General features: G+C 44.9%; 1 protein-coding gene across 1 annotated transcript in view; it reads left to right on the top strand.

Moving 5' to 3' along the window:
• Positions 1-25,341, top strand: part of KIF20B (kinesin family member 20B) — a 195,013-nt gene that overhangs the window by 100,186 nt on the left and 69,486 nt on the right. The window contains exons 15-19 of the mRNA XM_069753484.1: positions 6,493-6,658; positions 13,173-13,380; positions 14,850-14,911; positions 15,004-15,123; positions 19,636-19,750. Coding sequence (XP_069609585.1) covers positions 6,493-6,658; positions 13,173-13,380; positions 14,850-14,911; positions 15,004-15,123; positions 19,636-19,750 — 671 coding nt within the window. The remainder of the gene's footprint in view (positions 1-6,492; positions 6,659-13,172; positions 13,381-14,849; positions 14,912-15,003; positions 15,124-19,635; positions 19,751-25,341) is intronic.

Below are 25,341 nucleotides of genomic sequence, written 5' to 3'. Positions count from 1 at the left end.
CACTACATACATACATACATACTACCACACACTACATACATACATACTACCACACACTACATACATACATACATACTACCACACACTACATACATACATACATACTACCACACACTACAGACATACATACATACTACCACACACTACAGACATACATACATACATACATACATACATACATACATACATACTACCACACACTACATACATACATACATACATACATACTACCACACACTACATACATACATACATACTACCACACACTACATACATACATACATACTACCACACACTACATACATACATACATACTACCACACACTACAGACATACATACATACTACCACACACTACAGACATACATACATACTACCACACACTACAGACATACATACATACTACCACACACTACAGACATACATACATACTACCACACACTACAGACATACATACATGCATACATACTACCACACACTACAGACATACATACATGCATACATACTACCACACACTACAGACATACATACATGCATACATACTACCACACACTACATACATACATACATGCATACATACTACCACACACTACATACATACATACATGCATACATACTACCACACACTACATACATACATACATACATGCATACATACTACCACACACTACATACATACATACATGCATACATACTACCACACACTACATACATACATACATGCATACATACTACCACACACTACATACATACATGCATACATACTACCACACACTACATCACACACTACATCAGGAGGGCGTTAAACTAGAAGAAGAGGGGACGGGAAGAAAAACATTAGACTCGAACAAAGACGACCCAGGAAAACATACTCAGAAGGGAGGTAAGAACATTTCTAAAACAATCCACAGTGAGGAGATTGGAACAAAACAAAATCCTCTAAACTGCATGCTCGCAAACGCCAGAAGCCTGACAAACAAGATGGAAGAACTAGAAGCAGAAATATCTACAGGTAACTTTGACATAGTGGGAATAACCGAGACATGGTTAGATGAAAGCTATGACTGGGCAGTTAACTTACAGGGTTACAGTCTGTTTAGAAAGGATCGTAAAAATCGGAGAGGAGGAGGGGTTTGTCTCTATGTAAAGTCTTGTCTAAAGTCCACTTTAAGGGAGGATATTAGCGAAGGGAATGAGGATGTCGAGTCCATATGGGTTGAAATTCATGGAGGGAAAAATGGTAACAAAATTCTCATTGGGGTCTGTTACAAACCCCCAAATATAACAGAAAGCATGGAAAGTCTACTTCTAAAGCAGATAGATGAAGCTGCAACCCATAATGAGGTCCTGGTTATGGGGGACTTTAACTACCCGGATATTAACTGGGAAACAGAAACCTGTGAAACCCATAAAGGCAACAGGTTTCTGCTAATAACCAAGAAAAATTATCTTTCACAATTGGTGCAGAATCCAACCAGAGGAGCAGCACTTTTAGACCTAATACTATCTAATAGACCTGACAGAATAACAAATCTGCAGGTGGTCGGGCATTTAGGAAATAGCGACCACAATATTGTGCAGTTTCACCTGTCTTTCACTAGGGGGACTTGTCAGGGAGTCACAAAAACATTGAACTTTAGGAAGGCAAAGTTTGAACAGCTTAGAGATGCCCTTAATCTGGTAGACTGGGACAATATCCTCAGAAATAAGAATACAGATAATAAATGGGAAATGTTTAAGAACATCCTAAATAGGCAGTGTAAGCGGTTTATACCTTGTGGGAATAAAAGGACTAGAAATAGGAAAAACCCAATGTGGCTAAACAAAGAAGTAAGACAGGCAATTAACAGTAAAAAGAAAGCATTTGCACTACTAAAGCAGGATGGCACCATTGAAGCTCTAAAAAACTATAGGGAGAAAAATACTTTATCTAAAAAACTAATTAAAGCTGCCAAAAAGGAAACAGAGAAGCACATTGCTAAGGAGAGTAAAACTAATCCCAAACTGTTCTTCAACTATATCAATAGTAAAAGAATAAAAACTGAAAATGTAGGCCCCTTAAAAAATAGTGAGGAAAGAATGGTTGTAGATGACGAGGAAAAAGCTAACATATTAAACACCTTCTTCTCCACGGTATTCACGGTGGAAAATGAAATGCTAGGTGAAATCCCAAGAAACAATGAAAACCCTATATTAAGGGTCACCAATCTAACCCAAGAAGAGGTGCGAAACCGGCTAAAAAAGATTAAAATAGATAAATCTCCGGGTCCGGATGGCATACACCCACGAGTACTAAGAGAACTAAGTAATGTAATAGATAAACCATTATTTCTTATTTTTAGGGAATCTATAGCGACAGGGTCTGTTCCGCAGGACTGGCGCATAGCAAATGTGGTGCCAATATTCAAAAAGGGCTCTAAAAGTGAACCTGGAAATTATAGGCCAGTAAGTCTAACCTCTATTGTTGGTAAAATATTTGAAGGGTTTCTGAGGGATGTTATTCTGGATTATCTCAATGAGAATAACTGTTTAACTCCATATCAGCATGGGTTTATGAGAAATCGCTCCTGTCAAACCAATCTAATCAGTTTTTATGAAGAGGTAAGCTATAGGCTGGACCACGGTGAGTCATTGGACGTGGTATATCTCGATTTTTCCAAAGCGTTTGATACCGTGCCGCACAAGAGGTTGGTACACAAAATGAGAATGCTTGGTCTGGGGGAAAATGTGTGTAAATGGGTTAGTAACTGGCTTAGTGATAGAAAGCAGAGGGTGGTTATAAATGGTATAGTCTCTAACTGGGTCGCTGTGACCAGTGGGGTACCGCAGGGGTCAGTATTGGGACCTGTTCTCTTCAACATATTCATTAATGATCTGGTAGAAGGTTTACACAGTAAAATATCGATATTTGCAGATGATACAAAACTATGTAAAGCAGTTAATACAAGAGAAGATAGTATTCTGCTACAGATGGATCTGGATAAGTTGGAAACTTGGGCTGAAAGGTGGCAGATGAGGTTTAACAATGATAAATGTAAGGTTATACACATGGGAAGAGGGAATCAATATCACCATTACACACTGAACGGGAAACCACTGGGTAAATCTGACAGGGAGGAGGACTTGGGGATCCTAGTTAATGATAAACTTACCTGGAGCAGCCAGTGCCAGGCAGCAGCTGCCAAGGCAAACAGGATCATGGGGTGCATTAAAAGAGGTCTGGATACACATGATGAGAGCATTATACTGCCTCTGTACAAATCCCTAGTTAGACCGCACATGGAGTACTGTGTCCAGTTTTGGGCACCGGTGCTCAGGAAGGATATAATGGAACTAGAGAGAGTACAAAGGAGGGCAACAAAATTAATAAAGGGGATGGGAGAACTACAATACCCAGATAGATTAGCGAAATTAGGATTATTTAGTCTAGAAAAAAGACGACTGAGGGGCGATCTAATAACCATGTATAAGTATATAAGGGGACAATACAAATATCTCGCTGAGGATCTGTTTATACCAAGGAAGGTGACGGGCACAAGGGGGCATTCTTTGCGTCTGGAGGAGAGAAGGTTTTTCCACCAACATAGAAGAGGATTCTTTACTGTTAGGGCAGTGAGAATCTGGAATTGCTTGCCTGAGGAGGTGGTGATGGCGAACTCAGTCGAGGGGTTCAAGAGAGGCCTGGATGTCTTCCTGGAGCAGAACAATATTGTATCATACAATTATTAGGTTCTGTAGAAGGACGTAGATCTGGGTATTTATTATGATGGAATATAGGCTGAACTGGATGGACAAATGTCTTTTTTCGGCCTTACTAACTATGTTACTATGTTACATAAGTACCTTCATACATACATACATACATACTACCACACACTACATACATACATACATACATACATACATACATACTACCACACACTACATACATACATACATACATACATACATACATACATACATACATACATACTACCACACACTACATACATACATACATACATACTACCACACACTACATACATACATACATACATACATACATACATACTACCACACACTACATACATACATACATACATACATACTACCACACACTACATACATACATACATACATACTACCACACACTACATACATACATACATACATACATACATACATACATACATACATACATACTACCACACACTACATACATGCTGTATACATGGTGAGCGAAGTAAAGAATAACCCCAAGATCACTGTGACTGAGCTCCTGAGATGCAGTAGGGAGATGGGAGAAAGCTCCACAAAGTCGTCTATCACCGCAGCCCTCCACCAGTCAGGCTTTTATGGCAGAGTGGCCCAACAGAAGCCTCTCCTCAATGCAATTCATATGAAAGCCCGCATAGTTTGCTAAAAAAACACATGAAGGACTCCCAGACTATGAGAAATAAGATTCTTTGGTCTGATACTACGAAGATAGACCTTTTTGGTGATAATTCTAAGCGGTATGTGTGAAGAAAACCAGGCACTGCTCATCACCTGCCCAATACAATCCCAACAGTGAAACATGGTGGTGGCAGCATCATGCTATGGGGGTGTTTTTCAGCTGCAGGGACAGGAAGACTGGTTGTCATTGAAGGAAACATGAATACAGCCCCGTACAGAGAAATACTGGATGAAAACCTCTTCCAAAGTGCTCTGGACCTCAGACTTGGCCGACGGTTCACCTTCCAAAAAGGCTATGATCATACAGCCAAAGTAACAAGAGTGGCTTACTATCTTACTCATAGCTGTACTAGCTCAAAAATGTGCTTCTACCTAATACTGAGCAAAGGGTCTGAATACTTATGACCATGTGATATTTCAGTTTTTCTTTTTAAGTAAATTTCTATATTTGTTTTTTGTTTTTTTTCAGTCAAGATGGGGTGCAGAGTGTACATTAATGAGAAAATAATGAACTTTAACTTTTTTGAATTTACCAAATGACTGCAAGGAAACAGAATGAAAAATGTAAAGGGGTCGGAATACTTTCCGTACCCACTGTACATTCTGGGACAGGTTTCTGTCAGTGCACAGGATGGTGGCCTGTTTAGTTTGCCTTAGTAGTTGCCTCTTTATACAAAATGAATGTGATTTGCTGATTAAAGGTCTTGAAGAATTTATTTCTAATGCCATTTTATTGATTTGTTTTCTTTTTAAAGAAGTTCTCGAGGAATAGCAAAAAGAATATACCGTATACTCGAGTATAAGCCGACCCAAGTATAGGCCGACCACCCTAATTCTGCCACAAAATTCTGGGAAAACTTATTGACTCGAGTATAAGCCTAGGGTGGAAAATGGAGCAGCTACCGGTTAATGTCAAAAATAAAAATAGATACCAATAAAAGTAATATTAATTGAGACATCAGTAGGTTAAGTGTTTTTGAATATCCATATTGAATCAGGAGCCCCATATAATGCTCCATACAGTTCAATATTGCCCCATAGATGCTCCATATAAAGCTGTGCCCCATATACAATGCTCTGCACCGTTCATTCTTGCCCCATAGCTGTGCCATATAGTGCTCTGCACCGTTCATTATTGCCCCATAGCTGTGCCATATAGTGCTCTGCACCGTTTATTTTTGTCCCATAGCTGTGCCATATAGTGCTCTGCACCGTTCATTATTGCCCCATAGCTGTGCCATATAGTGCTCTGCACCGTTCATTATTGCCCCATAGCTGTGCCATATAGTGCTCTGGACCGTTCATTATTGCCCCATAGCTGTGCCATATAGTGCTCTGCACCGATCATTATTGCCCCATTGATGTACCATAGAAAGCTCTGCCATTGCTGCTGCAGCAATAATAATAATAAAAAAAAAAGCCATACTCTCCTTTCTTGCTTGCAGCTCCCGGCGCCGCTCCATCTTCCCGGCGTCTGTCCGCACTGACTGATCAGGCAGAGGGCAGTGCGCACACTATATGCGTCATCGCGCCCTCTGACCTGCACAGTCAGAGCGGAGAGACGCTGGGAAGATGGAGAGACGCTGGGAAGATGGAGCGACGCCCAGCGTGTGGAACGGGGATAGGTGAATATGCGATACTTACCTGCTCCCGGTGTCCCGCTCCTTCTCCCGCACAGCTGGTCTCCGGGTGCCGCAGCCTCTTCCTCTATCAGCGGTCACCGGCACCGCTGATTAGAGAAATTAATATGCGGCTCCACCCCTATGGGAGTGGAGTCCATATTCATTTTTCTAATGAGCGGTCACACGTGACCGCTGAAGAGGGGAAGAACTGCAGCACCCGAAGACCGTGGGACGGCAGGGGGAGCGCCAGGATCGCCGGGACTAGGTAAGTATGCCGCAGCGCCCTCTCCCCCTCACCCGCCGACCGTGACTCGAGTATAAGCCGAGAGGGGCACTTTCAGCCCAAAAATTTGGGCTGAAAATCTCGGCTTATACTCAAGTATATACGGTATACTGATTATAGATGGATAAAGATGCATAATTCTATATTTTTCTAGTGAACGTTTGCAAAAAGAAAAAGAGCTGTTAGAAGAACGCTGTGAAGAAAGAATGGAGATCTTTCGGGATTTAGTGAGAAAATGTTCTAATGAAGAGGAAGAAGTTGCGGAGGAGGTGGAGGAAGGTACCAAAGAACCATGCAATGTGACGGAGGTTGCCGTTCAGGTGTGCAATTTTTTGTAGTTTGTGAATTCTTCTTCATGATGGCTGAGGAGAATGGGCCTAAAAGTTGTCTGTGACGGCCACTGGTTTTCCTTTCTCTGTGCGCTTTTTGCTGATCTTAGGCTATTAGCGACCTTTTAGGCTGTGTGCACACGTTGAGTAAATGGATGCAGAAATTTGTGCACCATTTCTGCATCTCTTGGCTGCAAAAAGTGCATTTTTTTATTTGAGTGAAGTCAATGGTGAAAAACGCACAGAGAATTGACATGCTGCAAATTATTTTCTGCACCATATCTGCAAGTCACAAATAAGCAACGTGTGCATTATTCTCCTTGCTGGCATCAGAATTGCTTCATGTTTTGCTAGGAAATCTGCGGATGGTACAAGGAGGTCGGATGGTTCCTCTCCACCTCCCTAACAAAGGGATGGTGGATTGATGTTTACCCTTTTACCCCTGCACCGTCCATGCTGCAATACCTGACCTGGAGCAGAACAGTAGAGTGCGCGCGCTTTACTCAGCGCTGAAACCCAGTCATCGTGGCGGCTCCATGCCGGGATGCGCCCCGATGGTGAGTGGATCCAGTCAGCGGTGGGCCTCTGCAGTGGGCTATTCACATGCTGACAGGCAGCCTCCGCCATGGCTTACCTGTGGCCCACCTCCCTGAGGTAACGCACCGGCTGCAAAAATGTAGCCCCCGGCTTTGGCCGCATCCTGGAAGCCGCGCCTGCCCACTTTTCTGGCGCTTCTCACCTGGCATGGGAGTTCTCGCTTTTTCTCTGCCACCACCAACGCCCCCTCTGCCAGCTGCAGAAATTTAGGCACCGGCTTGGGCCTATTCATGGAAGTCACGAGGCTCTGCCCACATCGTGGCTGTGGATCCGCCCCCCGAATTGGCACCGCCTCTGCAACTCCTGGTGGCCATCTTGGTCCACCGGCCGGCTCACACAGGGGCGACGGATTTACATTAAAGGGGCACAACGACTCAGCAACATCATTACCCAGGTAAAGAAGTACTGCTCTCTCCCCTGCATTTTCCCCTGTAGTGTTTCCCTGGTTTGAAAGGCACAGGGCCAGTATTCCCTGGTTTGAAAGGCACAGGGCCAGTATTCCCTGGTCTGCAATGCACAGGGCCACTATTCCCTGGTCTGCAAGGCACAGGGCCAGTATTCCCTGGTCTGCAAGGCACAGGGCCAGTATTCCCTGGTCTGCAAGGCACAGGGCCAGTATTCCCTGGTCTGCAAGGCACAGGGCCAGTATTCCCTGGTCTGCAAGGCACAGGGCCAGTATTCCCTGGTCTGCAAGGCACAGGGCCAGTATTCCCTGGTCTGCAAGGCACAGGGCCAGTCTTCCCTGGTCTGCAAGGCACAGGGCCAGTCTGAAGCGCGGACCCCAAATGAGCTCATGAGCCTGCCACCGATCCTAGCTTATCCCAGAGTACCTAGTTCCCCTGAGTGGGCTTCATCACTGCCGCAATCCATGGCTTCTCTGACCAAGAAAATGAATCCCTCTGTGGCTCGGAGTGCTCGCAGGACCGATATAGATGGTCCACCTCCTACATGGGAGCTGTCGGCTAGCAGGGGCCGCAAGTATTCTAGGAACGTACAGGCGTCTAGAAAACGGGAGCTTCATTTCCTGATCTCCCTCACCAATGATTTGCTGAGAACAAGACTCTGAATGTGGATCGGATATTGCCTTGGATCTGGACTCGCCAGAGCTTTAGAAAAGGATGGATTTGCCTATTTAGACCATCAACCAATCTCTGACGAGGACTCCAGTTCTGCTCTACGAGATCACGCAGTGTCCCTCAAAAGGAGACTAAACTTCCTCGTAGAGCATTTGCCATTCACCCGGACAGGGAATGTCCAGATAAGCGATTCACTAGACAGAAGCCTCTTCAAGCGCGGTATCTTTTTTTTTTTTTTTCAGCCAATATGCGAACACGTGGGGTATCCCCTCCACGTATACCCCCCTACGACGTGGGATGGCATGCCTGGTCTAATTGTTAGGGACGACAGGTCATTTAAAGGGCATCGATCTCCCCACAACATTGATAGACGGTGTCGCCTCCATGTATCCTCTTCTGCAGCCAGGCTTAAAGGGAACCTGTCACCCCGTTTTTTGAGATTGAGCTATAAATACTGTTAAATAGGGCCTGCGCTGTGTGTTCCTATAGTGTATGTAGTGTACCCCGATTCCCCACCTATGCTGAGAAATAACTTACCAAAGTCGCCGTTTTCGCCTGTCAATCAGGCTGGTCAGGTCGGGAGGGCGTGGTGACATCGCTGGTTCTTCCTCAGCTTTACGTTGGTGGCGTAGTGGTGAACAAGCAGCGCGCGATCTGCGCTGCAATCCCTTGCATCGGTGGGGGCGGCCATCTTCCTGGGGCCGCGCGTGCGCAGATCGAGTGCTCTGCTGCACGGGGCTTCAGGAAAATGGCCGCGGGATGCCGCGCGTGCGCATTAGAGATCGCGGCGGCCATTTTCCCAAAGCCGAGATGCAAACTCGGCTTTGGGAAAATGGCCGCCGCGATCTCTAAAGCGCACGCGCGGCATCCCGAGGCCATTTTCCTGAAGCACCGTGCAGCAGAGCACTCGATCTGCGCACGCGCGGCCCCAGGAAGATGGCCGCCCCCACCGATGCAAGGGATTGCAGCGCAGATCGCGCGCTGCTTGTTCACCACTACGCCACCAACGTAAAGCTGAGGAAGAACCAGCAATGTCACCACGCCCTCCCGACCTGACCAGCCTGATTGACAGGCGAAAACGGCGACTTTGGTAAGTTATTTCTCAGCATAGGTGGGGAATCGGGGTACACTACATACACTATAGGAACACACAGCGCAGGCCCTATTTAACAGTATTTATAGCTCAATCTCAAAAAACGGGGTGACAGGTTCCCTTTAACACCGGACAACCAGCCCTGTCCACCCAGGGACCTGAACTCCGTGGATGTACAGAGGCACTCTTTTGGCTTCTGAGCAGCCCCCTCTTCATCACCACTATTTAGCAGATGATGCAAGAAGGCGGCCGATCCCTCTCCACTTCCCTGTTAAGAGGATGCTGGATCGAGGGTTCATCATTTTATCTCTGCACCGTCAAAAGAGAGTGGCGATAGCAAGACGGCTTTTTCCTGACCTGCTGGATTCCTGGATTCAGCCGCACATTCTCCCACTTGGCAGCTTAACCGGGTAGAATCTCCTGTGGTATACCTACCAGTATCCCTGCCTGATGGGTCATCAATTAAAAATACCACGCACTGTCCGATAGCAAATCTGGTTTGTTCCGTCTTACCGCCTTGAGTTCAGCGCTCTCTGCCCTTACTTAGCCGCCGCATGGGTTGCTAGAGCAATGGCCTCCTGGCCGGAGACCTTAACTACTTTGATTCAGAACAATAACCTTTTCCCGAAGACAGTACAGCTGGCCAATCAAATCTCTTGAGCTGGAGACTATGTGGTTCACGCCTCTTGGATGCGGCTAGTTGCGCGGCGCTGTCAGCAGCAAATGCCATTACATTCAGAAGGGCATTATGGTTCAGAGAATGGAAGTTGGGAACGTTCCCCATGCAGTAACAAAGGATCACATTTTTCCTATAAACCCAACCAGCTGTGGAAGGGCTGCCCAAAACAGTTTAGATCTGAGGGATCTTGGTCCCAAAAAGGGGACAGAAAAGTAAGACCGTTCCTGGACCTCAAACTTCTGACAAGCTTCACAGGGTCCTCCTTCTTTGGATGGAGTTCCTCCATTCGGCCATTACTTCAATGGAAAAAAGTGGAGATTCTGGCATCCATGGCATTTGGGGATGTTTACCTCCACATTCCGATTCCCCCTTCCCCCATCCCCCATTTGCAAACATCATTTTCAGGTCATGACTTGCCCTTTGGCCTTGCTACCGCTACGAGAGTTTTCACAAGGGGCATGGCAGCAGTTATGTCCATCTTGCACCCTCAGGGCGTGTTCGTCCTGCCCTATCCGGACAACTTTCTAGCCGTGCTTCTAGGACTGCGCTGAGTCCGACTATATCACTTGCGATACCCTTTCTCACCTGGGCTGGCAGATAAACTTAGATAAGTCTTCCTCATTTCCAGCCCAGTAGATATCCTTTTTGAAGATGATCCTTGACCCTTCAACAGGGAGCTCGCGCACTTGGTTACTCATCCCCGCATTCCATTCGATTTGCTATGAGGGTTCTGAGGAAAAATGGTGGCAGCAATGTAAGCAGTTCCCTTCGTTCCTCTTGTTTTCTGCAGGTTAGACAGGCTTTCAGAGGGTAGTCTCTGAGCTCCTTCCTCATCCAGGGGAGATCCTTTCTCCCGGTTCAATGATTATTAGTGACTACCGATGCCAGTCTTCTGGCCTGGGGAGCGTCACCACACTGCTTAAGGCCCTCCGGTCATCTCTGGAATCCAGTCTCCTGATCATTGTTCTGGGGATTTGAGTGGCACGTCTAGTCCTACAGCAGGTCCACTGCCTTCTGGTGGATAACCCCATCCGAATTCAATCGGATAACGCCACGGCTGTGCCATACGTCAGTCATCTAGGAGGTACCTGCGGCCAGGCGACCATGGCTGAGGTACCTCATATTCTTCGATGGGTCGAGATCAATTACTCGGTCATCTCCACAGTACACATCCCAGGAGTAGAACTCTGGATGGCAGACTTCTTCAGCCGCCAGGGTCTCGCCTCAAGTGAGTGGGAACTTCATCCGGAAGTCTTCCAACAGATCTGCCTTCACTGGAGCACTCCGGATGTAGATTGGATGGCATCCAGACGGAATGCCAATGTACTCGAGTTCATAGTTCGGTCTCGAGATGCAAAAGCACATCGCAGTGCATGCTCTGTTTCTTCCATGGTACCAGTTCCGTCACCCCTCTTCCACTACTTCAGAGAGTCTTTAGGGAACGGAAGGGGTCCCAGTGATCCCTGGGCGATCTGCACTGACCACGTCAGGTTTTGTTTTTTTCCCCTCTGGCGGTTGTCGGATCGTCCAGATCTGCTCTCCAGGAACCGATTCTGACCCAGGCAACTAGTGCTTGTAACAAGTTGTCAGCGACTAGTGCTTGTAAGCCTGCCTCAGTATGCGTTTTGCTTGGGGCAGAGATCACGGACGCCTTTCCCCCTTTTTTTTTTTTAGTTTTCCTTCAAAACAATCTAGATTCAGGCCTGATGCTCAGCTCGTTATAAGTCTCTAGATTTTAGCCTTTTCGGTCTTATTGCAACAAAACTGCATATAGGGACTTTCTCGCAGGGAGTTTTCCCATGCGGTTCTTTCCTATCGCCTACCGTTAGATCTTTGGGACCTTAATGGTCCTGGGGGGGTCTTACAGTAGACTCCTTTTGATCCGGACAGACTTTACCGTCATGGAAGGTCGCCTTTTTCTCTGTGGTCACGTCATTCAGGCAAGTCTTTGGAGCTAGCTGCCCTGTCCTTTCAGACTCTTTCCTTATTGCCATCAAGGCAAGGTTGTCCTCATGCTGTCCTTGTCCCTTGTTACCAATGTGGTATCGTACACCCTCTGTTATGAGGACATCGTTCTTCCCTCGTCTTGTTCAGCAACAGTCTACAAAACGGAATGGGTTCCCCATACTCTGGACGAGGTGAGTGCTCTGAGAAGGTATGTATCGAGGATGGCGTCCTTCTGAAGGTTGGACACTTTATTTGGGGTTCCTGACAGTTGCAGGAAGGGGTTTAGCCACTTCATTGGCCATGTTAGCCTGGTGGATTCCTTACTCCATCCAGAGGTTAGCCTATCCCAGCAGGGATCAGGGCACTCCCCACTTCGTCGATAGCGGCTTCTTGGGCCATTAGGCACCAGGTGTCGGCAGAGCAGGTCGACAAGGTTGCAGTCTTATCCAATATGCACACATTCTTGAAGCACTACAATATTCACACCCAGATTTCCGCAGATGTGAGTCTGGGCAGGTGGACTCTGCAGGCCCCGGTAGCGCATTCTTAGACAGCGCTTAAGCAGGGCCTGATCTGTTATGTTGTACCCACCCAGGGACTACTTTGGGATGTCTCATGGTCTGTGTCCCCCAATGAGGCGAAGGAGAAATAGGGATTTTTGTGTACTCACTTTAAAATCCTGATCTCCGAGCCAATCTTTGGTGGATACAGCACCCACCCTGTTAATGGCTCTGTGCTTGTTCTGTAATTTGACATGTTATACTCTGTTATTATTGATCTCCTACTGCTCTTGCGCTGAACTGGTTCTCTGGGAGCCAGCATGCAGGTGTATACTGCAGGGGAGGAGCTTACTTTCTTTCTAATACTTAGTGTCCGCTTTCTGGTGGCAGCAGCATACACCTTTATGGGGTTTCTTTGCCTGTAGGAGAGTGTTATTGGTTTTAAGCTTGGCCTAAGGCAGAACTCATTGCATTAATACACGCCTGATCATTACTTTTCAACCTACTTGGGATTTCTGACGCACTGTCCTGTATTTCATCTGTTATGAAAATTTCTCCATATGAAAATTTTGCTAAAGTGACCGAGCGAGCATTTCTTTTTTTTCCACACCAGGTAGATGAGCTCAGCAGACCTCTTCAAGGATTCTTCTCATCTATGCAAAGTGATTTGGCAGTAATCAAGATGCAGGCAGTGGAGGCTCATCATCACATTGCAGCGATCCATGACAATCCAGAAGAATTTGCTGCATTTGAACAAAAATATAAACAGGTTACCAGTGATCTTTCTGAAGCTCAAGAGGAACTGAAAAGGAAATCTGCTGGTAAGTTGTCAGCACTTTTGAAGGGTTAGAGTTCCGATCATTAGTCTGAGGCTGGCAGTCTGGTGGCTTTTATAAATATAAATTGTTGTACAGAACATTTCCCCCCCACTCTTCTGCGAAAGGGCATAATTTTCTAGTAAATCAGTCGCTAACTTCGGGTTTGTGGTCTGAAGCGGTGTGTACGCGTCCCAGCTTCAGTGAGGTGCACCGCGCATGATCAGAAGTGCAGTGCAGTGCAGTGCACCTCTCTGAAGCCCGCATACATGCACCCGGATTCAGAGGATCAGTGATAACGGGAAGAAGCCACGCGCATGCACGAAGTAAGTTATGTTGTCATGCCCACAGAGGCATAGAAACATGCTAAGTGGGCCAACAAGTCTGGGGACCGTAATGCTCCATCTGCTAGTCAAAGCCCTCACTTGCATATCATAAACGGACTTCAGAAATACTTCTTCTAAAGATCCGTTTTTGTGTAATACATGGACTGTTAGGCAGGGGATTTATACAGGGGCATCTCACAAAATTGGAATATCATCAAAAAGTTAATTTATTTCAGTTCTTCAATAAAAGTGAAACTCGTATAGTATGTAGTCATTACAGATTGATCTATTTCATCTGTTTATTTCTGTTGATGATTATGACTTACAGCCAATGAAAACTCAAGTCATTATCTCAGTAAATTAGAATGCTTTATAACACCAGCTTGAAAAAATGATTTTACAATCCAAAATCTTGGCCTACTGATGTGTATGTTCAGTAAATGCACTCAATACTTGATCGGGGTTCCTTTGGCATCAATTACTGCATCAATGCGGTGTGGTATGGAGGTGATCAGCCTGTGGCACTGCTGAGGTGTTATGGAAGCCCAGGTTGCTTTGATGGCAGCCTTCAGTTCGTCTACATTGTGGGGTCTGGTGTCTCTCATCTTCCTCTTTACAATACCCCATAGATTCTCTATGACGTTAAGGTCAGACGAGTTTGCTGGCCAATCAAGCACAGTGATACGGTTGTTTTTGTTGTTTTTAAACAAGGTATTGGTACTTTTGGCAGTGTGGGCAGGTGCCAAGTCCTGCTGGAGAATTACATTTACATCTCCAAAAAGCTTGTCGGCAGAGGGAAGCATGAAGTGCTCTAAAATTTCCTGGTAGATGGCTGTGCTGACTTTGGTCTTCATAAAACACAGTGGACCTACGCCAGCAGAAGACATGGCTCCCCAAACCATTACTGATTGTGGAAACTTCACACTAGACCTCAAGCAGCTTGGATTGTCTCTCTCCACTCTTCCTCCAGACTCTGGGACCTTGGTTTCCAAATCCTAGTGTGAAGTATCCTCAATCAATGATTGTTTCGGGTAAAATTGTAAGACCTCATCATGTCTATACTAGGCAATTCAATGACTGTTTTTGTATAGATCTGGTTTCTGAGTGACTCTGTATTTAGCTCTTTCATGTGTAAATATATTTCTGCAGATCTGGAGAGTCAGATTAACCAGTGCACAAAAACCAGACTTCAGCTCGAAGAATCTGAAAAGGTAAGACTTATTCTCTGCACTTCTCTAAATGCTGATCTCTCTCCTTCAGTAATTGTATAGTAACTTCTTTAATTTTTTGTTTTGTTTTTAAGGTGCTGTTGACACAAAAACAACAAATTGAACAACTTATGGATATGACTTTGCAAAAGGACAGTGCGATTGAGAAGCTTAAAGACCTAATTTCTCATTGGGAGGCTAAATGTGAAGATTATGTAAGTAAACCTTGAAACTTTACTTTTCTTAGAAGATAAAGAGAAGGAGCATTTGTGTGTTTTTTTTGTTTTAGTTTTTTTAAACCATGGATTTTTATTTAGAGAAATGCCAAATATTAACAGAATATTGACAATAAAATAATTAAAATTCAACATGACATTGAGTTCAGTATAATTTTTGTTTACAAGATGGCCGTTTTACAATCATTTCTTAACATAGCACATTATTATGGGGGGACATAGAGTAGCGACAATAAATCTGTATTAAAGATGTTAAATGAAACAAAGATGGGATATTGGAAGATACTATTAAGTGTCTTTGAATTGTTATCCTGTGCCGATCATCATTGTTCCACATGTATTTTAATCAAGCGAAAAAATATGACAAACCCAGCGAACAGCTTTGTTCACTTAAAATATAGCTTTTAATGAGCCATTAAAAAAAAAAGAAGAAAATCAGTGATGTACAATGGTGATCCACAAAAAATAAATAAATGAAGCACTGTCCTGCATTTATTTATTTTTTGTGGATCACCATTGTACATCTCTGAATATTTTTTTTTCTTTTTTAATGGCTCATTAAAAGCTATATTTTAAGTGAACAAAGCTGCTCGCTGGATTCTTCATATTTTTGATCGTTTGGTTTAAGACTGGTTGCTCAGCCTCTTCCGTGCGAGCTGTGGACATAAAATACTGCAGAACAGGTGAGCTGACAATTATACGTTCCTTATACATGTAGTCTAACCCCTTAATCCCATCAAGGTGATATGGGATTTAATTCCCAGGGACGGGATAGTACGTCATAGCGATCGGCCGCGCTCTCGGGGGGGAGCGCGGCCGGGTGTCAGCTGACTATCGCAGCTGACATTCGGCACTATGGCACACTGCGATCAAACATGATCACAGCGTTCCAGGGGCATAGGGAAGCATCGCGCACGGAGTCAGCTCCCTGCGGGCTTCCCTGAGACCCTTGGTACAAGGCCGCGGGGCTGCATCCGGGTCCTGCAGGGAGGTGGCTCAACAAGCGCCTGCTCAGAGCACTGCAGCTCTGCAATAACGCACCACTGAGGGGCATCCTTGCCCTCCTTTATTCTTAGGGATATAAAGTGTATCAGTTTGTACTCTAGGTTTGTTTCTCCTAGAAAATATACGGTATTTTGAATTAATTGTTGTATTTCTTTTAATATTTTCATTGGAACTAATCTTAAATAGATACAATATCTGCGGGAATATGAACATTTTCACTGAATCTATTCTGCCTAACCAGAATTTCTATATATACTTAACTGAAATCTGTCACCCCAGGGATGCCTATGACCAATTAATATGGGCATACAGATAATAGAAATGTTGCATTAGTCCTACTTGTATGTCTCATATTAACGGTCTTGTTGTTGAGAAATGTTGTGTTCTATCTTTATGGTATTCTTGCGAGCTGGGCCCTCATTCCTCCTGGTATCAGTTTTCGTCTGTGTTTATTGCTATGCTGTAATGTCTATTGTTTGTACAAGTCCCCTCTATAATGTAAAGTGCTGCAGAATATGTTGGTGCTATATAAATAAAAAATTATTATTAATGATTTCTTCCAAGCTTTGGGGCGTGCGGTGCCTGGAATAAATCCCTGCCTCCTGACTTCATTGTAACACCACCTGCCTCCCATGAACGTCAGTTATGGCCCCGGAATCCTGCGCTCTGCCTCCACAATCCCTTCCTCTTCCTCCCTTCTATGGGCACTGCATTCAGGGAAAGCGTGACCTCCGACGTACGTGCCTATAAAGATTGCCTTGTGCAGGCATGTACTACGGAGGACAGAGAATGAACTTCAATCCAATATTGCAGCCAGCGGGTAAGGAAAGGGTGAATCAAACACCCGAAAACCCCGCCCCTATGGCTGAAGATTGTCACCTGAATTTGGAGGGAACAGAGTCCCTTTAACTTTCTCCTTGGAGATGTCGGTTTGTCAACAGGCGTGCCCAGAGCAGCTACAGTCACCGGTCACATCACTGAGATCAGTGGCTATAAGCATTCCTGAGCATGACAGCTGACTGTGCATCACTGTTATAGGACCTAACAGGTTCATGTTAACCCATTCACAACATATTTCGTGTGCCTGAATTTGATCCAGGCTCCGGCACTGAGCCCTTCTCTTTCATCGCATATGGCAGCTGATTTACTCAGCTGTCATATGCCTTTAAAAGCTGCAGGTGGGCATGAGCTCCACCTGTGGCTGTTAACCAGTTAAATCCCGCTTTCAATCCCTACCCGCGGAATTTAGTACGTGCCAGCCAGAAGCGTATCACAAGCTCCGCCCATTGGTGATCCTGTCATGTAATAGGAAGGCGCCGGTGGGTTGTCATGACAGCCAGGGGGCCTGCAGAAGAAAATAATAAATAGAAGTTCAAATCGCCCCCCCCCCCCCATATTCCCCCAAACATATTTGGTATCGTCGCATTCAGAAATGTCCGATCTATCAAAATATACAGTAATTAATCAGATTGGTGAGCTGTGTAATAAGAGGGGAAAAAAAACGAAACTCCAGAATCTTGTTTGTTTTTTTTTTCTCTTTTTTTTTTTTTTTTTTTTTATAGCTGACACATTAAAACATCATATCTATCCCTGAATGGGATCAATAAAAACTTCAGCAAAAAAATTGCAATCACCCAGCCCCAGATCTCAAAAAATTAAAATGCTACGGGTCTTGGAAGATGGTGACAAACGCTAAAACTTTCTTCATGTAAATGTCTGAAGTTTTTTTTCTCCAGTTAAATATAAAAAAGAAAATAATATGCATATTTAATCTGTGCCTACTCGTACTGACCCGAAGACTCATATTATCAGGTCAGTTTTACCATATACCTGAAGTGAAAATAGTGTGAGAAAAAGACAATATTTTTTATTTTTTGCTATTTTCTCAGCACTTGGAATTTTTTTCCCTGGTTTCTAGTATGGTAATATGGTAAAATCAATGGTGTCATTGAAAAGTACAACTCGTCCCTCAAAAATCCAAGCCCTCATATGGCTATATTGAAGTAAATATGTGTTATGGCTCTGGGAAGTAGGGGAGGAAAAAAACTGAAGCTGTCGTGAAGGGATTAAGAGACGGGACATGTTGCACCGTTTTGTGAAACTAAAGGCAACAATCTTGGTATGGTTGTGTAAATGTCTGGAGGAAAGTCTAGCGTTAAGTAGCTTTTCTCCTTCAATTTTCAGTATCAAATAGCGGCGTAATGAGGGGATGTCTGAGCGTTGTACTGAGGACACCTCTTAGATGCTGCGGTTGCTGGTTAGGGCCCCCGCTGTGGTTGATGGTTAGGGCTCACGCTGTGATTGATGGTTAGGGCTCTCGAAGTTGTGGTTTGCCGGTTAGGGCTCGCGCTGTTGTGGTTTGCCGGTTAGGGCTCGCGCTGTTGTGGTTTGCCGGTTAGGGCTCGCGCTGTTGTGGTTTGCCGGTTAGGGTTCGCGCTGTTGTGGTTTGCCGGTTAGGGCTGGCGTTGTTGTGGTGTGCCGGTTAGGGCTGGCGCAGTTGTGGTTTGCCGGTTAGGGCTCGCGCTGTTGTGGTTTGCCGGTTAGGGTTCGCGCAGTTGTGGTTTGCCGGTTAGGGTTCGCGCAGTTGTGGTTTGCCGGTTAGGGCTGGCGCAGTTGTGGTTTGCCGGTTAGGGCTCGCGCTGTTGTGGTTTGCCGGTTAGGGCTCGCGCTGTTGTGGTTTGCCGGTTAGGGCTCGCGCTGTTGTGGTTTGCCGGTTAGGGCTCGCGCTGTTGTGGTTTGCTGATTGGTTATTATGGCTTCAGGGAATGGGGCCTATTATTGGCGCCCAGCTCCTCATCTTTGGTACAACTCTTGGGGTGTGCAAGAGGGCAGAATTGGGTGCCTGTTAGTCTTACAGTCAGTGCAATGCCATGTGCACACATTGCAGGTTGGGGTGCAGAATTTTCCGCACAAAATCTGCATATCCTGGTAAAAAATGCAGGTGCAGAGTTGCCGCGGATTTTGTGTGTTTTTGTTGCGGAATTGATGCGGATTTTCTGCGTTTTTTTTTTTACCCCTTGCGGATTTCTATAATGGAAGGGGTCAGAAACGCTGCAGTTCCGCACAAAAGAAGTAGCATGCTACTTCTTTTGATCCGCAGCGGTTTTCATGCGGAATTTTCCGTACCATTAGCACAGCATTTTTTTTCTGTTGATTTACATTGTACTGTAAATCACTTTGTGGAACTACAGCGTTTCTGCGCGGAAAAATCCGCTGCGGATCCGCACTAATTCCGCATCGTGTGCACACAGCTTTAAATAAGTATTGAAAATGTCATGCTTACACCAAAATGGTAAAAAAAAATCTTCAGCTTGGCCCTTATACAGCTACTACAGGAAAACAAAGAATGGGGGCAGAAATTATAGTGCGTGCGGGTTCTGTATTTGGAATGTTCTAGTATCGTTTTAATGGTCGTCGGCCATTGTGATGGCTGGCTGTAACATTTTGTTGTTGTTCACCATTTCAATTGTTTTCTGGTGTTCATAGGAGAGAACACTTAATTCCCTTCGAGGAGAAATGGCTCAAATCAGCAGCGATACAAGTCGGAAGCGGCCACCTGTCGACCACCATTCTCCTGTGGACCAGCCTCCATCAAAGAAAGGTATCTGTTTAAATCAGCAAAGTTCCACAAATCCATTTTCCTATGTCTCAGTGCAAAGGCAAAACGCTGCAAGCCGCAAACGTTATCGCCTGAAAAGAAGAAAGTCTGGGGTTTCCAATGATGTAAAATGGCGCTGATCTAAAAGTGCTTTTTATAAATCTGCTGGACTTTTTTCATTTATAATTTTGTATGTTCATGTAAAATAAAACGCTTACTTTTTGTACTTGCTGCTGCTTGTAATTTTTCCCTATTCACAAACTAACCGCATGTTACTTCTTCCCTGGGAAGAACTCCTTGTCTGCAACCTACTGTGAAACTGCCATTGCACATCTGGTTTTGGTTTACATGGGCTGTCTTGGTAACCTATCCATCATAGTAAACTCTGGAAAATTAATTTCTGAAACTCCTACTAATCACTATAAGGCCATGTGCACATATTAAAGGGATCCTGTCAGCAGGATTGTGCACAGTAACATACAGACAGTGTCAGGTTGGCACCGTTATACTGAATAAAATTATATCTCGGTTAATGATATCCATCTTGTGGTAGTTGTTTAATCTTTATTTTCAGTTAATGATATGCCCTTGATCCGGGGTGGCCTGGGGGTAGGGGGTCTTCATGTGGTGCTCTAATTAGGTATTCAACAGTATGACTTCTGACAGGTCACTGATCCCTCACTGACCTGCCCCCTAGTTTACATAATGATTATTAAATATATTGAAAAGAAAAATCACCTTAAACAGGCAGGCGCCGGTGCCTGCGCAGCAGCAGGATTGCATCGTATGTAGAATGTGCAATTCATTTTTTTATTTGATTCTATAAATAAATTTTAAGTAATTTAAAAAAAAAAAAAATTTCTCAAAATGGCGTCGGCACCGCATGCGCAGTAGCAGCTATCGACGTTCCAATAGATGCTACTGTCTTCCCTTCTTTTGAGGTCCATGCTGTCAGACTCTGCATCCCCCTTCTGCATGCGAGTGGCGGTGGTGTATTGTCCTCCCGGCCCCTCCCATCAGTTCCTGGATCACTCTGCTACCTGGCTTCCACACTTTCTCTCCTGTGACATCCCCAACCTCATCATGGGTGATTTCAAGATCCCCGTTGCTTTTCCCCTCTCCCCACCTTTTATCTCTAACCTCCTCCTTTTGGCCTCTCGCAGCTTACTAACTCTCCAACACACAGACGGAAACTCCCTCGACTTGGTCTTCCCCCGGCTTTGCTCCGTTGATGATTTCACAAACTCCCCTCTCGCTCTCTGACCACAACCTTCTTTCCACACATATAGAAATATACAGGCCATTAACACCCAGAAACTAATGAAGAACTTGCAGTCATCATTGGCCCCTATCTCCTCCCTCTCAAGTCCTGATTCTGCCCTGAAGCATTATAATGAAACACTGCAATGTGCCCTGGATGATGCTGCACCTCCTCTACATAGAACAACACGGCACAGACGGCGACAACCCTGGCACATGCTGGAAACACGTTTCCTACAGCGGTGATCCAGGTGCGCCAAACGTCTGTGGAGAAAATCCAACCTACTTGAAGATTTCATCCATTATAAGTTTATGCTTAAAACATACAACACTGCCCTTCACCTCTTCAAACAAACCTATTTCAACATCCTCATCACCTCACTATCCAATAACCTGAAACGACTTTGACACGTTCCATTACTCAACCCAGGAGTGCAGGCCCCAACCACGGATTTCTGCGCTGACGATCTGGCCAATTATTTCAAAGAAAAAATTGACCATATCCTAAAGGAAATTATCTCCCAATCCCCTCATACCATGCACTCTCCTCCCTCCCCCACTGCATCTAGCTCACTCTCTGACTTTGAACCAGTCACAGAAGAAGTAGTAATTGGTCTCCTTGCATCTTTTTGCCTGACCACTTGCACTAGTGAACCCATTCCGTCACATCTCCTCCAGTCCCTTTCCCCTGCTGTCACCACCGACCCTACAAAAATATTCAACCTCTCTCTCTTCTGTTATCTTTCCCTCCTCATTTAAGCATGCCATCATACATCCATTACTTAAAAAAAACATCCCTCGATCAAAATTGTGTCGCGAACTATAGACTTTTCTCTAATCTTCCCCTCATCTCTAAACTCCTGGAACGCCTGGTACACTCCCATCTTATCCTCTATCTCTCAGATAGCTCTTCTTGACCCTCTAGAATCCGATTTCTGCTCTTTACACGCTACTGAAACTGCCCTTACTAAAGTCTCTAATGATCTACTAATAACTAAATCTAATGGTCACTACTCCATGCTAATTCTCTTGGATCTCTGCAGCATTCAACACGGTAGATCATCAGCTCCTCCTCGCTATGCTCCGCTCCATTGGCCTCAAGGACACCGTTCTCTCCTGGTTCTCCTATCTCTCTGACCGCTCCTTCACTGTATCTTTTGCTGGGTCCTCCTCCTCTCACCTTCCCCTTACTGTTGGAGTTCCTCAAGGATCAGTCCTAGGCCTCCTCCTCTTCTTTGTATACCACTCCTATTGGTCAAACAATTAGCAGATTTGGTTTCCTGTACCATCTCTATGCTGATGACACCCAATTATACACCTCTACTCCTGATATCATGCCTACCTTTTTAGAAAATACTAGTGATTTTGTTTTAACGCTGTCTCTAACATCATGTCCTCCCTCTGTATGAAACTGAACCTGTCAAAAACTGAACACCTTGTGTTTCCTCCCTCTACTAATGTGCCTATGCCTGACATTGCCATTTCCATGTGTGGTTCCTCCATTACTCCCCAGCAACATGCCCGCTGTCTTGGGGTCATACTTGATTCCGAGCTTTAATTCACCCCCCACATCCGATCACTGGCTCGCTCTTGTTATCTGCACCTCCAAAAACATTTCTAGAATTCAACCCTTTCTTTCTTTCGACTCTGCAAATACTCTCACTGTTTTTCTTATTCATTCTCTTCTGGACTACTGTAACGCTCTACTAATCGGCCTCCCTCTTACCAAACTCTCCCCGCTCCAATCTGTCTTGAATGCTGCAGCCAGGATCATATTCCTCACCAACAGTTACATCGATGCCTCTACCTTGTGCCAGTCATTACACTGGTTACCCATCCACTCCAGAATTCAGTATAAACTTATTACCCTCACCAACAAAGCACTCCATGGCTCAGCACCACCCTACATCTCCTCCCTCGTCTCAGTCTACCACCCTACCCATGCTCTCCGTTCTGCTAATTACCTGAGGTTAGCATCCTCAATAATCAGAACCTCCCACTCCCGTCTCCAAGACTTTTCACGTGCTGCACCAATTCTTTGGCATGCACTACCCAGGGTAATCCCCAATCCACAGTTTTAAGCGTGGCCTAAAAACGCATTTGTTCAGACTGGCCTACCGCCTCGACGCATTAACCTAACTATCCCTGTGTTGCCCATTCAAAATTTTTACCACAGTTGGGTTCCTCGCATAATGTTCTCACACGCTTTATGCAGTTAATAGCCCTCTGTGTCTGTACTGTTACATACTTAGGCTGATAACTGGTTCATGCAGCATTACATGAACACCCGATCCTTACACTTTGGCTTGTCCGAACAACGAAAGCAATTGTTACCATCCACCTTTTTTGTCTCCCCTTTTCCTCAAAGATTGTAAGCTTGCGAGCAGGGCCCTCACTCCTCTTGGTATCTGTTTTGATCTATGTGCTTATTGTTATGCTGTAATGTCGTATGTACAAGTCCCCTCTAAAATGCAAAGTGCTGCGGAATATGTTGGCGCTATAGAAATAAAATTATTATTAATTATTACTGCTCAGGCACCGTCATTTTGCTAGAGAAAAAAAAAATTGCTTCCAAGAAGGCGGCGCTACTGCGCCGTTGCAGCCGGCGCCATTTTGAGACAGAATTTTTTTTTTTAATGAATTTATTCATAGCATCAAATAAAATAATGAAATGCACATTATACATGCGATCATGCTGCAGCGTAGGCACCGCCTGCCTAGGGATATAGATATGACCTGTCAGAAGTCATACTATTGAATACCTAATCAGAGCACCACATGAAGACCCCCACAGGCAGCCCCGGATCACAGGCATATCATTAACTCAAAACTGAAGATAAAGATTACACAACAACCACAAGATGGATTTCATCAACCAAGGTATCATTTTAATCAGTATAACGGCGCCGACCTGACACTGTGTGTAAGTTACTGTGCACAATCCTGATGACAGGTTCCCTTTATATGGTCAGTGTTTTACCTCCGTATTTGTTCCTCAACTGGTTTTGGCTTACAATCAGATGAAAAGTATAATAGAAACACGTCACCACTTCTTTATTTATCACCCACTACTGGTCTTGGCCTACAAATACTGATGTACAATACTGAACATGGGAACGTTGCCTTATGGACGGTTTGTCATCTGTTTTCTCGCTGTGGCCAGGTTTGAATAAGAAACATGATCTATATTTTGGATAAGTGATAAATGTCTTTTGCGGCAAAACTTTTTTAATGGGTTACTCACTAATACTATATTAATGACCTAGGCTTAGGATGGATAAACAACATCTGATCGGTCGGGGTGCCATACCTAACACTCTGTTATTCCCAATGCTGGTAGTGGTCTGATAACACACAACTGTCTACTGGAGAGGGCCTGCATTGAGGTACTGCAGATCCACTCCTATATATTAGAATGGAGTGGATTTACATTAGCCAGCCACGGGTTGCGTCCCCTGCAGTTTTCTCCCCACCTGCTCCATTTGAGTGATACACCCAGGCAAGGAGAGACCGGTCACCCCAAGAGAGCAGGTGGGGACAAGCGACGGTGGACCCACCACCTGTTTGACTAGTCCCCCATGCGGCTCGCTCCCTGGCGGCTTTTAAACTAACCATTCTTTGTATAGAGAAATATCAGACGCCCTGTAATGTGCACACTTGCTGCAGCAAGCCGTCTGCTAAAGCTTACTTCCAAGTAGATAAAATCAAAAAGATAAAAATGGAAATTGTGCTATGCAGAAGCAGAAAAAGAAAATAACGCTATTAACCTGCAGATATGGAGTTAATGGCATTACTAACCTGGCCGGTGCCCGGACATAGCCGAACGTTGCGGGGAGAAAATTAACTTTATTCTCCCTGACAGCATCCTGGTTTCAGTCACGGTGACAGTGCCAGTTCAATGACCAGCACCTGTAACTACACTCCTGGCCCTGACTGACAGCCGGCCATAATGCAGAGCCATTGTCGGGCAGGACCAGGGATGTAGTTGCATCTGCCGGTGATTGAACTGGCACTGCCCCATAACTGAAACCAGTATGCTTTCAGAGAGCATAAAGTTAATTTTACTGTTCGGCTGCGTGTGGGCATCGGGCAGGTTAGTAATGCTATTAACACCATATCTTTAGGTTAATGGTGTTTTTCCTGGTGACAGGTTCCCTTTAAGGATCGTACCTAAGGTCATGATAATTCTGCAATAACTGACATGAAAAGTCCAGTGTTACTACAGTGGCTTGCAAAAGGATTCACCCGCTTGGCTTTTTACCTATTTTGTTACATTACAACTAGAGTTGAGCGAATGTTTGGAATTGGTCGCCAAATCTGAATTTGACATATAT

This window comes from Ranitomeya imitator, chromosome 2 (assembly GCF_032444005.1).
Source record: "Ranitomeya imitator isolate aRanImi1 chromosome 2, aRanImi1.pri, whole genome shotgun sequence".
Lineage (NCBI taxonomy): Eukaryota > Metazoa > Chordata > Amphibia > Anura > Dendrobatidae > Ranitomeya > Ranitomeya imitator.
This window is presented reverse-complemented; position numbering and strand designations above follow the sequence as displayed.